Source organism: Drosophila albomicans, chromosome X (assembly GCF_009650485.2).
Source record: "Drosophila albomicans strain 15112-1751.03 chromosome X, ASM965048v2, whole genome shotgun sequence".
Lineage (NCBI taxonomy): Eukaryota > Metazoa > Arthropoda > Insecta > Diptera > Drosophilidae > Drosophila > Drosophila albomicans.
In genome coordinates, this window is record NC_047627.2 from 13,608,399 (window position 1) to 13,626,036 (window position 17,638).

Consider the following 17,638-nt stretch of genomic DNA (forward strand, 5'->3'; position numbering starts at 1 on the left):
CACATTTGTAATTGGGCGCAAATCCAACAAATAAAAGTTTGATCAATAACAAATATAGAACACATCCGTGCATTTATTTATAACAAAACACGCTCGTAAGTTTTTAAGAATTCAACGTTAAAAATGGATCTCTATAAATGCTTTCCGAACCATTTGTGATCCACAGGCGAGAGCCATCGATGGCAACCATTCAGATTGTTTTGTATAACGTATTTTAAGGTGAAGGGATTTTGATTTGCGCGCGCCAGTTTCTCCTCATCGTCGCGCATTTGGTCCAACATCTCTTGGGAGACAACCATTGCTTTGAATGGCAGTTGATTGGCCACCTGCTGTAGGAAGCCCTTGCATTCGATGAACTCGCATCGGCCGGCGATCTCGACGATAACTCGGCCCTCCTTCACCGGCGTCACATAGTGATCGATGGCGCCTTTGCCACCACCCATGCGTTGTCCCTGGCCCTTCTTTGTGATGGGCTGCCACGGAGCTGGGACACGCCAGGTGGCAAACATTGTGTTCACGTTCATTTTGCGACCAATGGTTAGACGCATCATTTCGTAGTGGCCCCAACGCAAACGTCCACCACCAGTGGCCACGATCGCGTATTGTTTGTGCAGCAATTGATTGTGAACGAGCTCCGGACCTCGCATGTAACGCAATCGCTTTTGCATTTTGGGTGGCCGCAGATTGGGCGGATGCTGTGGCATGCGCTCCATGATGCGCAACTTGGGTCGCTCCACTTTCTCAATATCTGTAAAAATACAATTAGTGTTGATAAAAAGCAATTTCTGGCGGTGTTATGAGAACATACTTTCATATTTGATTGGCGGAGGAAAATACTTGAGGCCGGCGACACAATTGTAATTCACATTGGCAGCTAGAAAATTGAATGAAATTTGTTCAAAAAGTTTGTTATGCATACGCACAGCCATTTACTTACATGCTGCCCCAGTTTTAAGTAATTGTGTCACTGTTTTAAAGCACCACATGTTGTTTTTAATTTACGCTATTCTATTTTCTATTGCCTACCGAGCGATCCATGTATTGTGGTCTAATGTTGGTTGCATCAGCAGAGCGTTGCCAGACTGCTTGCCGAACAATTAAAATGTAAACTTCAAATGTTTATATCTCTATAAATGTTCTTTTTATTGTCCTGAACTTAAATTGCATGAAGTGTAGACACTAAAGTATTTTTTGGTAAACAATTTATAAGCATTAATTAATTATTTTATTGGTATTTTTATTGCTTGCGATTTTGGTGTGTACACACTCTTTCTGAGTATCCATGGATGGCATTGTTTGTTATCGCTATCGTTTTTTAGCACGGAATTCGATAAAACACGCATGCACGCATTGTTTAATTGGCTTTAATCAAATATCGCTACATTTTGTAACATTCAAATTTGTTTAATGATAATAAAATGAAAATTAAAAATGCATACATTCAATCCAATAAGCAGTGACAGTGTGTTGGAAGAGAATAAACTTGCTGAAGTGTAAACCTAGTATTATTTTGTGGTGTGGGTGTGTGTACTTGTTGTTATCGAAAAATGCAACGCTGTCGAAATGTGGTATTTTTCTTCATATATTATCACTGGTTAAGGTTTAGGATACACTGCTGCATACACGAAAATAATTTTTTTTTTGTCTAAATAGTGTATGTTTTGAAGCATTCTCTCTATATGTACATAGATACGCGTAAATCGTAGAAATCGAAATCTAAATGCATTAAGCATCATCTTAATTTTGCCAGCGATTAAATGTGTGCGAGCCGTGTTGGATGATTTTGTTGTTATGAATATATCGAAAGTGACACCATCGCTTGCTGCTGCGGCTGCTGCCGCCGAAAAAGCGAAACCTGAACGTGTAACATCTGCAGCAACAGCAACGGCACAGGCAGCGCTTAGTTTTAACACGATCTCGATACAGAAGCGCAGCAGCAGCATCGACGACAACAGTGTCGATGATCCAAATCGCAAGAAACTGAAAAGGGACATTGTTATATGCACGCCAACGACCAGTTTACCCGCCAAACAACGTGCAGCGACTGCGACAGCAACAGCAATAGCAATAGCGACAGCAACAACAACGGCAACAGCATCAGCATCGGCGACAACAGCAGCGACAACAACAAGCGCGTCCTCAACATCATCAGCAACAACAACAGGAAAAGCAACATCGGACGTACAGCAACAGCAACTTTTGACAACATCCAATCTAATTGTCAGTCATTCGAATGCAAAGCCAGAAGCTGCTGCTGCCGCTGTCGCTGTCGGTGGTGCTGCTGTTGATGTCTTGTGGGAGCAACGTGATGATCAAATTATTGTCTGTGAAATGAAGCCAGATGATGCATCGTCCGCAAGCAGCAGCAACGCTACAATTACTAATAGCCAAAAGCAAAGTAAGTTACAAAATATAATTGCCTAATGTGGACAATTTGTTAATCATGTGCGATTTAGGTTTTGCCAGCTTTACCAAAAAAGATGTGGCCTCCACATCATCGGCCTCCTCGTCATCATCCTCGACCGCCTCCATAATATCAATTGAGCCAAGCAGCGGCAGCAGCAATGAGCAGCACAATAACTCTGAGCAGCAGCTGGGCAAAGCTGTTGCTGTCGAAGAGTTGGACTATGTGTTGCTGCCAGCGACAACAACGGCCGAGCTTAAGCCAGCTGATGCCCCACAACAAGTCACAAATAACAATAATAACAACAGTGGCAGCAGCGGCACTAGCAACAATGTTGCTGGCACCACCACCAGCGGCAACACAAGCGGCAATAGTGGCAACATAACAGCAACGCTTAAGGCAGCGCCAACATCAACGCAAGCCAACTATAGCATGTTTACCAGTGTTGGCACCACAACAGGCACGGCAACGACAGCGGCGACAGCAACATCGCTGCTCAATCGTGTCAATTTGCACACAAAGATGAAGGGCCAGCAGCTGGTGGTGAACGCGAAGAAATTGTCGGAGGTCACACAGACAACGGCCAAGGTATCGATAGGCAATAAGACGATATCGGTGCCACTGTTGAAGCCGTTGGGCAGTACACAAATACTTCAGACCACCCAATTGATGAGCGCAAGTGGTGGGGCAACCACAGCTGGTGGAGCCACCATTGTGGAGAGCAAACAACTAGTGACAACAACGACGACGGCAACAGGTGCACAACAGCAGCAACAGCATCAGCAACACCAGCAGCAACAGCTGCAGCAGCAAACACAACACCTGAATCTGACGCGTCTGTTGAAGGGCACACGCAAGAATCCAACGGCAATTGTCTCATTTGCCGGCGTGCAAATCAAACCAGCCAATACCAAAATTGTCACGGCCAAGGTGGTTAGCAAAAAGATGTCGCTGCAATTCCAACAGCAACAACAGCAACAACACCAGCAGCAACAGCAGCAACAGGCGCCGCCAACGGGAAGCATTGTGACAATAACGCCAACGAATCTGAATCAAACGTTCACAATGGTGCAACAACAGCCACAACAACAAGCGCAAACGCAATCAGACAAACAGCATGATTCCGAACAAGGAGATCAAACAGATGCCACACCAGTTGCTGCTGGCCGCTTGCAAGCTGTTACGGTTGGCGGCCAACAGCAACCGAAAACCATCACATACAGTGAGAATATCCAGAAGATATTGTTGAACAAGAGCAAATCGTTGGATGGCAGCGATAGCAGCGAGATTGCCAAAATCAACAATGTTGTGATCAAACCGCTTGACAATAGTCAATTGCATCCTAGCATCAATATATTCAAGCAGCAGCAGCAACAACAGCAACATCAGGTTGCTGGTGGAAGTGCGACGAACGTTGTGACATCAATCAGTGAGCTGACAACGAGCGATGCCTTGGCCAAGGCAGCAACAAGTGGCGCCACAATTTGTGCGCGTCCCATCATCTCGATACAGAAGAACATATCGCTGGTGATGTCCAAGGCGACAATTGCACAGCAAAAGCCCAAAATGATAACAACATCAGCGAACAGCGCTGGCGCCATACAAATTCAGCATGCAACGTTCAATCAACAACAGCAGCAGCAGCAACAACAACAGCAGGTGTCAACAACAGACACGGTTGACACTGTTGGCAAACTGCAATTGAAGGCACATCCGCATCCACATGCGCATCCGCATCCACAGATCGTAACAGCGAAGCTGAATGAGATGTTGTCAGCGAAACCGGCAACAGTCGACAGCAGCAACGATGCTGAGCCCAAGGCCAAGTTGCGACCAACGGAAGTGGTGCTGGTGAAGCAGGCAACGACGACAGCAGCAACCGCAGCAGCAGCAGCGGCAACGGGCGCAACAGTTGTTGCCGCTGCAGCAGCAGCAACAGTTGTCGATGGCAACAACAAGAAGCAAGCAGCCGATGCAACGACAACGGAGCAACAGCCCAACGATGATCAGCTGGTGATTGAGAAGCGCATTACGATTACGAGTCGTGTGGATGACTCGAACAATGCGTTGCTCAAGCAATTGCTGCAGACCAGCAGCACCACGAGCAGCAGCAGTGGCAGCAGCAACAACAACAACAGTGGTGGCAACAGCAACAGCAGCAGCAACAATAGCCACAACTTGCAGCAGATATCGATAACATCGGCACCGTTGTCGGCACGCAAAGTGATCAATGTGCGAGCGCCAAGCATGGGATTGGTTAGCTCATTGGAGGCGCAGTTGGCGCGGCCCGTTAAACCACCGGTGCCAACAGCCGTGAGCAGCAATAGCAGCAGCAGCAACAACAACAACAACAATAATAGCAGTGGCAACAGCAGCGGTGGCAACACCACAACAACGACAACAACAACCGCCACCATGGTGGCGATCAGTCAAACGGCGACGCCAACAGCGACGGCAACAGCAATAGCGACGCCATCGGCGCCAAGTGCTGAGCCGCAAAAGTTGCTGCTGGAGGAGACGCCGGCAACAGCAACAGTGGCCGCAGCTGCAGTGCCCACAGCAGCAACAGCCATAACAGCAACACCAGTGGCTGTTGCTGCTGCCGCAGCACCTACTACATCGACAGTGACTGTGGTTGCAACACCTGCTGCAGCAACAGTAACTGCAATGCAACAACAGCAGCAGCAACAGCAGCAACCACAACAGCAGCCAACGCAACAACAGCAGCAGCAGCAGGTGAAACAATCTGTGCAGATCGTATCGAAGGAGACATCGTTTATATCAACGCCCGTGCCGTCAGCAGCAGCAGCAGCAGCTGGAGTTGCCGCTGTGCCGGCAACAAGTGTTGCTGGTGCTGCCTCGATTGTTGCCACTGCCATGCCCACAGTGGTCAGCAAATTGCCGCCCACATTAATTGTGGAATCGAATATAATGAAGAGCGAACCTTTGCCGCCGCCGCCTTCGTATGAGCTGAGCACCGGCAACGTCTCGAATGTGACCATCTCGATAACGACAAAGCCCAGCAAGGATGTCAAGTTGGCCACCAAGCTGGAAGTGATGGATGCCAAGGATGCAGCAACAGTTGCTGTTCAATCGGAGCCAGAGAAGCAGATGACGCCACAGCCGCACGATAATTGGAAGCTGCAAGAAGCGAACGAGCCGCAGAAGCGCAAATTGTCGCTGCCTTTGCAACAGCAACAGCAGCAGCAACAACAACAACAACAGCAGAAGCAGCAGCAGTTGCAGCTGCAACAACAACAGCAACAATCGCAGCAGTTAGAGGACAAACCTTTGACGGAGGTGAAAAACGAAATTGGTTTGGTTAGCGGCAACACCAACAGCAACAGCAACAACATCATCAACCTCAACAATATTGGCCATGAGATGATGCCGCTGCTGAAAGTGCAGCCAGCAACTGCTGCTGGTCACGAGAAGTTGCAGCTGATCACAACGTATGGGAAGAAGACAGCAGCACAGCAACAAGTTATCAACGCGGATCTGCAGCAACAACAGCAACAGCAGCAGCTACAGCAGCAACAACAACAGCAGCAGCAGCAGTTGCAATCGCAGCAGCAAAACCAGCCATTGCAGCAACAACAGCAGCAGCAGCAACAGCATTTACAGCTACAGCAGCAACGACAGCAACTGCAACAGCAGCAGCAACAGCAGCTGCAACAGCAACAACTGCAACAACAACAGCAGCATTTGCAGCAGCAGCAGCAGCAACAACAGCAGCTGCAACTACTGCAACAGCAGCAACAACAACAGCAGCAGCAGCAGCAATTGCAGCATCCTCAACAACAGCAACAACAACAATTGCAGCAGCAACAGTTGCAACAGCAGCAGCAGCAACAAGCAGTTGGCGCAGTTTCTGTACCCTTGCCCGTCTCCGTTTCCGTGACCGGAGGAGGACCCCTCAACCTGCCGTTGCCAGTGTCTGTGCCTGTGCCTGGGCCAGCGATGGAGCCGAAAGTTCAAGGCGAGCAGCGCAAGCGTCGCAAACGCGAGACGCAGAAGCCGCGTCGCACCAATGCCAACACTGCAGCCGGGGCCGCAGCTGCGGCTGCTGCTGCTGCGGCGGCCGCTGCCGGAGGGAGCAACATCAGGGAGATGAGCGGAGCATTGCCAGCTGGCGCCGTCGTCCAACTGACAACGATGTCGTCGAGTGGCGTGCCAATGGGTGGCCAAGCGACGGTTGGCGGCGGCCATTTGGCCAGCGGCAGTCCGGGTGGCAGCAGCAGCGGCGGCAGCATGCTGAAGAAGCGTGTGCGCAAGTTCTCGAAGGTCGAGGAGGATCACGATGCATTTACCGAGAAGCTGATGACGCACATACGTCAAATGCAACCGCTGCAGGTGCTTGAGCCGTTGCTTAATCGCAACTCGCTGATTGGCAGCGGCACGCTCTTTGCTGCTGGCGGCAACAGCAGCAACAGCAACGGCGGCAGCAATGGCAACAACGGCTCGAATGGCAGCAACGGCGGCAATGGCACCAATGGCAACAATAACGCCGGCGGCGGCAAACTGAAGGCCATTTCACGTGCATTGCAATTGCAGCGACAGCTGGACGATGGCAGCGGTGGCGGTGGCGCGTCTGGTGTTGATTGCGAGCAGCTGCTGGGACGCTTTGGCAATGTGCGGCATCCGAGCATCAAGTCGCTGTATGACAGCGAACGTTTCGGTGGCAGCGGCGAGGCAGCAACAGCTGCAGCAACAACAGCAACCACTAGCAACAATGCGTTTGGCGGTGCATCGCTATCGTCGATTCAGAATGACTTTTACGATCAGGAGTTCTCCACGCACATACAGCGGGATTCCCGCGAACGTTTGCAGCGTTTGCTGAGCGCTGTCTGTGATTGCAATGTGGAGACCACGGATCTGGTCGAAAGTCAGTTGCATCAACAGCAGTTGCAACAACTGCAGCTGCAGCAACAACAGCAGCAGCAGCATCGCTTGGATGGTCCGTTGGCCTGGTCGCGGCTGAGTCGCTTTCCGGGTCTGGTGTTGCTCAACACGAACAGCAACCAGCGCAGCGCACCCGGCCGCATGTCGCCCGTGGCTCTGGCCATGGATGCCAGCAGCATGCGGCTGCCCGTGTCGCCGATTGTGCGCAGCTGCAGCGAAGAGTTGCGCAAGTCGCAGCAAATGGAGCTGGGCATTGGCGGCGGCGGCGGCGTTGCGACAGCAGCGAACAACAGCAGCAGCCAAATGAGTAACAACAATAATGTCAATAACAACAACAACTATCAGCAGAAGAACCAAAATGTGATACTCTCGCTGCACACATCGGCAACGGATAACATTGCCGGCGTGCTGCGAGATTTGGCCAATCTGTTGCATCTGACGCCCGCGTTCACCTACAAGCTGCTCGATGCCACGGCTGGCGGCACGGCGGCAACACCAACGACAGCAGCCACAGCCGGAGCAGCAGCAGCGGATAAGATGGACAAGGAGCAGGGCGGCGAGCAACAACATCAACAACAACAACAACAGTTGCTACACAATGTGACCAGTCAAGGCAACCTGCGCAAGATACTCACTGGACAGCGGAAGCTGTGTCGCTGTTGCGGCAGTCCCATCGCTGCCTTCGGGCTGCGTGTGCCCCGCCAGAATGTGCCCGAGGAGACGCCGTCGCCGATGCTGGCGATGCTGCAATCGCTGTTGCCACGCAAATTGCCAACGCCGCCGTTCGTCTACTTCTGCAATCGCAGCTGCTTTGCTCAGTACAAATGGCGCGGCAAGGATGAGCCACTTGGCGAGGATGCTATCACTGCTGCAGCCACTGCAGCAGCCACTGCAACAGGCACACCAACAGCAGCAACAGGCAGCGATGTTTTGTCGGCAGCAACAACGCCACCAATTGTCAAGCTGGAGCCGGAGGATGTGGACATGGAGCAACCACAGCAACAGCAACAGCAGCTGCAACAGCGGCCGCATAGCAATAGCAACAGCAGCAGCAACAGCAACAGTGAACTGACAACAACATCTCAGGCGTCGTCGTCACAGCAGCAACCCGTATCCGTGCCAGTGCGTAAGAACATCATCAAGTGCTTCAGTGCGGATTGCTTTGCCGCAAGCACGAATGTTGCCGCTGGCACCATCAAGACCGAGAACGGTGAGTCAATGGCCTGGGAAACGGAATGCAGCAGCAGCAGCGCAGCCGAAGCACTCGAGGATACGCGGCAGTGTGTCTTCTGCAATCAGCGTGGCGACGGTCAGGCGGATGGACCATCGCGTCTTCTCAACTTTGATGTGGACAAATGGGTGAGTTGTTGTTTATTACAAGATGTGATTGGATGCCAAAATCTGTAATGAAACTTAATAGTCATAGACATAGTATTCAAGTGTAGATAAAGAAAGGGACAGATAGTCATGTTTAACGTATCGATATCATATCTGATGCTTCAAAAAATATGCAATAATCTCAATTTCAATTACTAAATTGCTTTTCATACCCGCTATCCAAAGGGTAGACGGATATTCTAACTTTGTGCCTCCAGTTAATGTATGTAACAGGCAGAAGGATGCATCTGCGAGCCTATAAAGTATATATTCTTGATCTGGGTCAGCAGCCTAGACGATATAGCCATGTCCGTCTGTCTGTCTGTCCGTATGAACACCTAGATCTCAGTGACTATAAGAGATAAAGATATAATTTATCGACAGCACTTGTTACACATAAATCAAGTTTTTTTTTTGGGTCACGCCCACTTCCGCCCTCGCAAATTGTAGAAGGCATTAAAGAAATAGTTTTGTATAAGCAAAAACGCTTAGTATAAGTCTTTGTTGCTTTCGTTGACAATTTGGTATATTTTGAATGATATGGTATATTTTGAAATTAGTACTGTACCAATATACCTAAGATAACATTCGGTATATTTTTAAAAGTATTTTTGTGGTATATTTTAAAATGAATACCGCAATTTTCAGGTTTTACTGAAAATAGATAGCGTGTACCTTTCTTGTTATAATATTTAAAATATAGTACAGTAGAATCAGGTTATAACGACGCCGCTTATAGCGTCCGTCCGGTTTTTTGTATGGGTCCCCATACAAATTAAATTGATTTAAACATTAATTAGTTGCATTTTAAAAACCTATGGCAACCATAAAATAAACAACATTTTATTTTTCAACTTTTGGTTTGTAGGTGTTCCGGATATAACGACGGTTCCTTGAAAGTCGCTATAACCGGATTCTACTGTATAGTAAAATGTAGTATTTAACACACAAACAACTAATTACTTTAGAGAAAAATATTAATAGATACAAACGGGAGTTTGTAGAAAAACGCATTCGAAAGATGAACCCATAATTATTATATCTTTTTATCGGACTACTCAGGAGCTATAGAAAGTGAATTTTGTTTTTGTCTTTGGTATATTTCAGGTTCATCTGAACTGTGCCTTGTGGTCGAACGATGTGTACGAGACGGTCTCGGGAGCACTGATGAATTTCCAGACAGCGCTGCAGTCGGGACTGAATCAGGCGTGCAGTGCCTGCCATCAGCTGGGTGCGACAATCAAATGCTTTAAGTCGCGCTGCAGCAATCTGTATCATCTGCCGTGCGCCATCAAGGAGGAGTGCGTGTTCTACAAGAACAAATCGGTGCACTGCAGTGCGCATGCGTGGACGAGTGCGACGGGGGTGACAGAGAATGAGCTCAGCTCGTTTGTGGTGCATCGTCGGGTGTTTGTCGATCGCGACGAGAATCGTCAAGTGGCAACGGTGATGCACTATTCAGAGCTGAGCAATTTGTTGCGCGTCGGCAACATGACGTTCCTCAACGTTGGCCAACTGTTGCCGCATCAGCTGGAGGCGTTTCACACGCCCCACTACATCTATCCCATTGGCTACAAGGTGGTAAGTATATTGACTATTTGACTGGCTAATACATTCACTGTTTGCCACATTTAACTAACGTTTCTCTCCCTCCTTGCAGAGCCGTTATTATTGGTGCGTACGTCGGCCAAATAAGCGCTGTCGCTATGTCTGCAGCATTGCGGAGGTCGGCTGTCGACCCGAGTTTCGCATACAGGTGCATGAGACGGGCGAAAAGGAGCCGGATCGCGAGTTTCGCGACAGCACACCCTCTGCTGTGTGGCAACAGATACTGCAGCCGATTCAGCGCATGCGCAAAGTCTACAAGTGGCTGCAACTCTTTCCGCAACACATCAGCGGCGAAGATCTCTTTGGTCTAACGGAGCCGGCAATTGTGCGCATCCTAGAGAGTTTGCCGGGCATCGAAACGCTCACCGATTATCGCTTCAAATACGGACGCAATCCATTGCTCGAATTCCCGCTGGCCATCAATCCATCGGGTGCAGCACGCACCGAGCCCAAGCAGCGTCAGTTGCTCGTGTGGCGCAAGCCGCACACACAACGCACCGCCGGCAGTTGCAGCACACAGCGCATGGCCAATTCGGCGGCGATTGCCGGCGAGGTGGCTTGTCCGTATAGCAAACAGTTTGTGCACTCCAAGAGTTCGCAGTACAAAAAGATGAAGCAGGAGTGGCGCAACAACGTCTATCTGGCAAGGTGAGTGTGCAACGCGCAGTGACTACAACTATAACGTAACACTTTCTTGTTCTTCTTCTGCACAGATCAAAGATTCAGGGCTTAGGCTTGTATGCGGCACGCGACATTGAGAAGCACACAATGATCATTGAGTACATTGGTGAAGTGATACGCACGGAGGTGTCCGAGATACGCGAAAAACAATATGAATCTAAGGTGCGTGCGTGGCTAACTTTAGTATAAATTGTGTACAATATTTACATCAATTTCTTTATTACTTTTGTAGAATCGTGGTATTTACATGTTCCGCTTGGATGAGGATCGCGTTGTCGACGCAACGTTGAGCGGCGGCTTGGCGCGCTACATTAACCACTCGTGTAATCCCAATTGTGTCACCGAGATCGTTGAGGTTGATCGCGATGTGCGCATCATAATATTTGCCAAGCGTAAAATCTATCGCGGCGAAGAGGTGCGTCTTAACTTAATTCCATATTGGTTGTGACTCTTTTCCAATTAATTGCTATTGCTATGTTGTTTACAGCTTTCGTATGACTACAAGTTCGATATTGAGGATGATGCGCATAAGATACCCTGCGCTTGTGGTGCGCCCAACTGTCGCAAGTGGATGAACTAAATCGGAAGTAGGAGCAACAGGAAACAAACAAACAAACAACAGCACAGCATCACAACAACAAGAGTAAGGAGGAAATCAGGAGCAGTTCACAGAGATGTGCTCGACCCAGTGAACAGAAGAATCATTATAGTTTGTGTTGTGGTCAACCACACACACACACACACACACACACACACACACACACACGCACTCACACCCACACAGACACACACACACACAGAACTCACATACACCAACCCAACATGGAATATTCTCTAAGCAGTAGCAGTATATACATATGTACATATATTTATTATATCTATATGTATGTATAATTCAATTTATATGTATATATACACACACAAACTCACACCCATACACACAACATACATACACATATGTATATCAATATCTTTATCTATATGCACGAGTTTAAATGGCAAATATCTTGTAAGTTATCTCTATCTATCTATGTATGTAACCCCTACACCCTACTTCCCCACACTCCCCCCCCCCTCCCCACCCCACACGAATGCGCCTCTCGTGCATATTGTAGCTAATTTGTATCCTATTATTGCTCATAAGCCAAAAGTGTTTTGTAGTATAAATTAAAAAACAAACAAAAACAAAAACGAAAACTAAAACTAAATCTAAAAAAAAGCAGAAAACAAAAATGAAACTTCATGCATATAAAATAATTTATAGATACAAATTAAGCATGTATTTTATGTTACTTAAAAGCCCATCAACATTATTCGTGTTTTTCAATGTACATTTTTTTATATCCAAAATCTTCTCTATAAACTTTTCCTTTCATTTCGGTCGCAGTGAAGATAAAAGCGAAAATAAGAAAGAGAGAGAGAGAGAAAGTGCTAGAGTTAATGCAGACCTGGGAGTGCCTTCGTTTTTATTTTATTATATTCTTAACCATTTTTTTTTTCGCTAGATTTAAAGAGACTGTATAGGAAGCATAATGTTAAAGAAATGAAAAAAAGAATGAGACATACGCGAGAAAGAAACAGAAATAACACAAACAAAAAAAAAGAAAAAGGAAAACAAAATCTCTTTTCAAGTGGTGTAGTAATTTATTTAATGTGCATCCAAATTGAATGTATTTCTTTTGTTTTACTTAATTTCATCTCTATATATTTTAACAATACAATTATCAATCAAGTGTATCTTTAACTTTTAAGTAAATGTAAACAACACTTTCAAAACTTACAAGCGAATATGTTTTTTACAATTGATTTGCGTTTATTACATTACATACATCCCTTAGCATCAGATCAGCGGCATCTTTGTTTGCTCGATAAACAACAATTTAAACTAAATTTGAACAAATTTTGCATAATATATAGTATGTACACTAAATCCTGATCGTGTCTGTGTTTGCAGTTAAAAACATATCCATTCTAAACATATAGATTCTCTACAGTTGCATCTATGGCTTTCTTCTGAATCGATTTACGGTGCTTTGCACATGCACAGCAAATGCTAATGTCAGCATATCGAAGTTTTTCAAATACCACGAAATGTTGTACATCAGATGGATGCGTCGATTCTTATCCAAAAACGTTTTGTAAAACACACTCATTTGATCGGCCGTCAGCTCCTCGGATCCATTCAATTTGTGTAGACGAATAAAATCATCTTTTTCCTGCAGATAAACAACAACTCAACTGCATTATTATGCTGGACATGCATTAGAAAGAGACACAACTTCTTCCGGAAGCTAGCGAGCGAGCGAGAGAGCTAGAGTCGCTTGCCAACAAGTGTTAAAAATATTGCACAGATACGCACCTCATAGAATCGTTTGTTATGCTTCGTCCAGAAATCCATGTTCCATTTTTCGACTTCAATGCGCAGCAGTCGCAATTTCTTGGCCATCTCGGTTTCATTCTCATCATAATGTCGCACATACGGACGCAGATTAGACTTGGCATCTGGTGGTCCAATGTAATCGCAACTCACCGATTCCGCTTCTGGCGGTTGTGTAAGACCAACGTACACAGGACTTTTCTTGGGTCGCGTCTGTGCGTGTGTCGCTTGTGTTTGTTCTGTGGCATAGCGTCGGGACCAATGCTAAATAGGTATCAATATCAATTAGTTGTTGCACAGCATATTATTGATTAGGAGCACTCACTTTTAATAGACTACTTATGGTACGAGGCGGCAAACTGTTTCTATTCATTTTTATTTGTCGTATATTGTCATGTGTGTAGACTTGTTGTTGTTTCTTAACATATAAAGAGCTTTATATGAAAGCTGTTTTATTTTGCTTGAGTGTGACCACAAGCAGCATTTCCGAAATGCACGTTTTAGCACTGGTATATACTGAAATATAGTATATCATTTAATTGTGACCTGGTCACGCTTAATTTGAGATAATTTTGAAAGGCGCGTTATTTCAAACTTGATTTTTCGTTGGGTTACAGAAATATAACTTCTTAAAAAAAAACTAAAATGTTAAAATGATTAATTAATTGCTATTAACTCTTCGAATTCATACTCTAAAAGTTACTTTTTTGTGCCAAAATATAAATATTACTACATCTAACATAACACATTAGATTAATTGTCTGACTTTATTTTATTGGCTTCACTCTAATACCTTAAAACCCATATAATTTCTTTATTTTCTTAGGATTTGAAATTCATAGAATTGTTATTTGATGTATTTACGAATTTAAAATTTGATTTTTTTTCCAAACACTTTTTTAAAAGTTTCATATTTATGAGTAATAATTTCTGGCCCAAATTACAATTGTTGGATGTTCATCTAAGCATATGTAGATTTCAGTTGATGGCTTTTTATTAAATTAAAATTCACTGCCCACTAACTAATTCATTAGCTGCAAGGCAAAGCAAATGAAGACAAAAAAATGAAAATGAAAGTGAAAATAAAAATTTTTCACAAATGCAAAAAACAAAAAATGAGAAGGCGAGTATGAAATATAAAACGCGAAGCGAGCGTTGATTGTGCATGATGGATGATGGACTGATGATGGGTTTGGACGAAGTGCCTAAATGACAGACAGACAGAGAGACGGACAGGAGGCCGGAATAATGGGTGGGGAGTAGATGAGATGGTGTTGCGGCTGATGATGCCGATGGTGGTTGGCGGTTGGCAATAGCATTTAGCAAAAAGGCAAGAAACAAAGTTGAAAATCTAAAAAATTGAAACCAGAGCATGAACGAGACGCGAGTGCGGGCGGCACATTGCAATTTATATGCAAACAAACAAATAAGCCCAACAAAGTACGCAGCACCCAGCGTCGAGCAGCACCCCGCACTCAACCAGTTATCCAAGCAACCAACCAACCACCCAACGAGAACACCACCCACCCCCACCCCCACACCCACACCTCCATCCCGTTCTCATGCCCATTCCCATTCCCTTGGCATTCTCATTCTATTGCCTCTTACCCTTACCATTCCAATTTAGTCATAATGCTCAGCGCAGCGCAGGTCTCTTTCTGGCTGCCTTGTTTCGTCCTTCATCCTGACTGCTGCCGGCTGCTGCATGTCCTCAATTCCCATACCTATGCCCTATCTTTAGTCCTTCATCCCCATCCCTAGCAGTGTGTTGGTGTGTGTGTGTGGCTGTGTGTGTGTGTCGTTCGTTCGTTGAACATTTCAATCAACGCTCGAGTGAAAATTGAAAAAAATAAAGGCCAGGATAATGTGGCTGCGACGAGTTGTTCGCTGTGGTTACGTTCTCTTCTGCTTCATAGAAGTCTTGCCAACATAGATGGGACACTGACTGCTGAAGAAGGTGGGGAAGGGGGAGGTGGAGGTGGAAGTGTGGTCGCCGCCTAAGCGGAAATGGATGCGCAACACTTAAGTGGCACAAATTGTGTGCCATATGTAGTATGTGGAGACATTGCGCGCACTGCAAACTATCTACAGATGAGAGATATATTCTCGTACTTGCTGCACAGAGAAAAAAAAATGAATGTGTTGATATTATGATTAGCAAACGAAACTTCTTGAGCTCAGCTTAATTTTGGAATAAGTATGTACTAAATATTTATTATTAATCACTTACTACAAAGAATGAAAAATATTGACAATACTCGTTTACTAGTTCTCGATTCAATAATACTAACTGCAAAGTTTCAAAGTTCAGTAAATTCTTCAATTTAATTTTTCAGTTTTAATTTTCAAGTCGCCGTTTTTTCTCACCGTGTACGAATAAGTGCAGAACGACGTCAGGTGGAACACCTATCGACAGTTGAACGGAGACAGTTGGTGGAAAGTGAAAAAACTCTACTCTACTAGCCGTTTCCTTCTAAAATAAAACACAGATTTAGGAACTTCGCTTGACGAGTCAGACAATGCAGTGGTAATATAAGAGTGCTACCAGGACTGACAGCAATTTATAAAGATTAGATTAGAATTAGAACTATGGATTACTGATTCAGTTGAGTGAAACTTAAGTTCCATTTTATTAAATTAATAATAAAATAAAATAAATTATTACAAATGACAGTCATGGGATTTTCATAAAGACAATAATTATATTGTAAATATGTCACCTTATTTAATAAAATGGAAGCGCTGGTAAATTTGGCAACGGCGGTTTGAAGTTTGGCAACGTTGCTTGGCTTTATGTAGTAAAAATAGGAATTAAAATTAAGTTAGTTAATAAAGAATGACTAAGTAAATTCTTATCTTCAACTATTTGATATTTCAAGAAGAAAGAATACAGCTCTATCAACTAATTGATATACAAATATCCGATGGGGATGACACAGATCATGGTAACAAAGAAATTTGGCAACATTGCGCTGTGAAATTTATACGCTGTCATGTTGAGGAATCAGTTGCAAGCGGATTGTATTTCACTTAAAAAAATGTGCATGCAGCTTTGCCGCATTGTCGCATTACCACAGTGTCTGCCAGAGATACTCGTACGCCTCCCCCGTCCAATCCTCCGTCTCAATCCTCGAATCCCCCAATGCCCTGCAATGGCAACAGCCGCTGTTACACGGCTCCACCCATTCCCGCAGCATTGCCATAACAACCGTTAACCGAAAACACATTTAAAAGCAGAGCAAACCAAACAAAATTTCATATAGAAAAAAAGTTGGCAAAAAAAAAAAAAAAAAATGCGACGACCAGCATCAAATCCAAAGTGTAAACATTCACAGCCTTTGTGCAATGTTGCCACTCTGAGGAATAGGCAAATGTGGTGGGGAATGTGACGTGAGCGTGATGGAAGGTTGGAGGTGTGAGGTGTGAGGTGGGGGGTGGGGGTGGCAGTTATGGGGTGGTACAGTAGACAATGCGCCGCACTGGCAACAGCTTCCTTCCGAGCTGACGCGCTGCGACTGTGACTGTTGCTCGTTGCTGGTTGCTGGTTGCTCGTTGTTGCTCTGACGTTTGATGTGCAGCGCAGACAACGAACGGAGTGTGTGTGGGGGGGGGGGGGGAAGTGTGGCATAGAGGTAGGGAATTGTGTAAATGTGGGGAGGTGTGTATATCTTTCTAACAACGCACTCAACGACTGGCAAACAGCAAACAGCTAACACAGTATTTATTTCCAAACAAATCCAGAAAAGCAGCAGCAACAACAACACCAACATCAGCAGCAGCATCAAGCAACGCACATGGCGAAAAGAAAGAAACGTCATGAATGCGGATGTGAATACCCCACTCTCATTCACACACACACACACACACACACACACACACACACACACACACACTTACACATTGCAATTGCTTGGCAACACCAACAGCAGCAACATCAGCAACACCATCGCTTCAGCGACTGCAATCGTCCTTTCGGGGGTGCCGCTAATGAAGTCGCAAACAGGCAGCCGCTTTGCATATTCATTAAAACGAAAAAAAAAAATGGCAAACACATAACAAAAAAAAAAAAAACAAAAACAAGAAAAGGCAGCTCAACATACTCGCTACCGCACGCCTTTATTGTAATAGAAATTATAAGCTTATGGACCGCCCACACAATTGCCAGTCTGTGGGTCTATTTTAGCAACACGTTGCCCATTTCCATTTCCCCACAATCCCAATTCCTATTACCATTTTCATAAGCGTCTTTTGTTCTCGCTCGGAAAACAACACACAGGCAGCCGCAACCG

At 45.5% G+C, this 17,638-nt stretch overlaps 3 protein-coding genes across 3 annotated transcripts; 1 reads left to right on the plus strand and 2 right to left on the minus strand.

The window, feature by feature from the left end:
* Window positions 1-46: 46 nt before the first annotated feature.
* On the minus strand, window positions 47-1,139 carry LOC117577909 (39S ribosomal protein L16, mitochondrial). Its single transcript, XM_034262906.2, has 3 exons — window positions 938-1,139; window positions 809-874; window positions 47-748 (listed from the first exon to the last, which is right to left on the minus strand). The coding sequence occupies exons 1-3, from the start codon at window positions 984-986 to the stop codon at window positions 132-134; spliced, it is 732 nt and encodes a 243-aa protein (XP_034118797.1). The 5' UTR covers window positions 987-1,139; the 3' UTR covers window positions 47-131.
* A 195-nt stretch (window positions 1,140-1,334) lies between these two features.
* LOC117567429 (histone-lysine N-methyltransferase trr) lies at window positions 1,335-12,180 on the plus strand. Its single transcript, XM_052007752.1, has 7 exons — window positions 1,335-2,398; window positions 2,457-8,665; window positions 9,791-10,264; window positions 10,344-10,939; window positions 11,005-11,134; window positions 11,205-11,387; window positions 11,460-12,180. The coding sequence occupies exons 1-7, from the start codon at window positions 1,792-1,794 to the stop codon at window positions 11,550-11,552; spliced, it is 8,292 nt and encodes a 2,763-aa protein (XP_051863712.1). The 5' UTR covers window positions 1,335-1,791; the 3' UTR covers window positions 11,553-12,180.
* A 525-nt stretch (window positions 12,181-12,705) lies between these two features.
* Window positions 12,706-13,802, minus strand: LOC117577911 (COA8 family protein CG14806, mitochondrial). The gene is made up of 3 exons (XM_034262909.2): window positions 13,675-13,802; window positions 13,332-13,613; window positions 12,706-13,188 (listed from the first exon to the last, which is right to left on the minus strand). Exons 1-3 carry the CDS (start codon window positions 13,720-13,722, stop codon window positions 12,973-12,975), a joined length of 546 nt encoding a protein of 181 aa, XP_034118800.1. The 5' UTR covers window positions 13,723-13,802; the 3' UTR covers window positions 12,706-12,972.
* Between the last annotated feature and the right edge of the window lie 3,836 nt (window positions 13,803-17,638).

What these genes read in the sequence shown, in the direction of transcription:
- LOC117577909 (XM_034262906.2), bottom strand. Translation starts at nt 986, where the DNA reads ATGTGGTGCTTTAAAACAGTGACACAATTACTTAAAACTGGGGCAGCA. An exon ending in ACTTAAAACTGGGGCAGCAT is followed by an intron (nt 875 to 937) that starts GTAAGTAAATGG and finishes TCAATTTTCTAG; the next exon opens with CTGCCAATGTGAATTACAAT. An exon ending in TCCGCCAATCAAATATGAAA is followed by an intron (nt 749 to 808) that starts GTATGTTCTCAT and finishes GTATTTTTACAG; the next exon opens with ATATTGAGAAAGTGGAGCGA.
- LOC117567429 (XM_052007752.1), top strand. Translation starts at nt 1,792, where the DNA reads ATGAATATATCGAAAGTGACACCATCGCTTGCTGCTGCGGCTGCTGCC. An exon ending in ACTTTGATGTGGACAAATGG is followed by an intron (nt 8,666 to 9,790) that starts GTGAGTTGTTGT and finishes GGTATATTTCAG; the next exon opens with GTTCATCTGAACTGTGCCTT. An exon ending in AAATCTATCGCGGCGAAGAG is followed by an intron (nt 11,388 to 11,459) that starts GTGCGTCTTAAC and finishes TGTTGTTTACAG; the next exon opens with CTTTCGTATGACTACAAGTT.
- LOC117577911 (XM_034262909.2), bottom strand. Translation starts at nt 13,722, where the DNA reads ATGAATAGAAACAGTTTGCCGCCTCGTACCATAAGTAGTCTATTAAAA. An exon ending in CCATAAGTAGTCTATTAAAA is followed by an intron (nt 13,614 to 13,674) that starts GTGAGTGCTCCT and finishes ATACCTATTTAG; the next exon opens with CATTGGTCCCGACGCTATGC. An exon ending in ATAACAAACGATTCTATGAG is followed by an intron (nt 13,189 to 13,331) that starts GTGCGTATCTGT and finishes GTTTATCTGCAG; the next exon opens with GAAAAAGATGATTTTATTCG.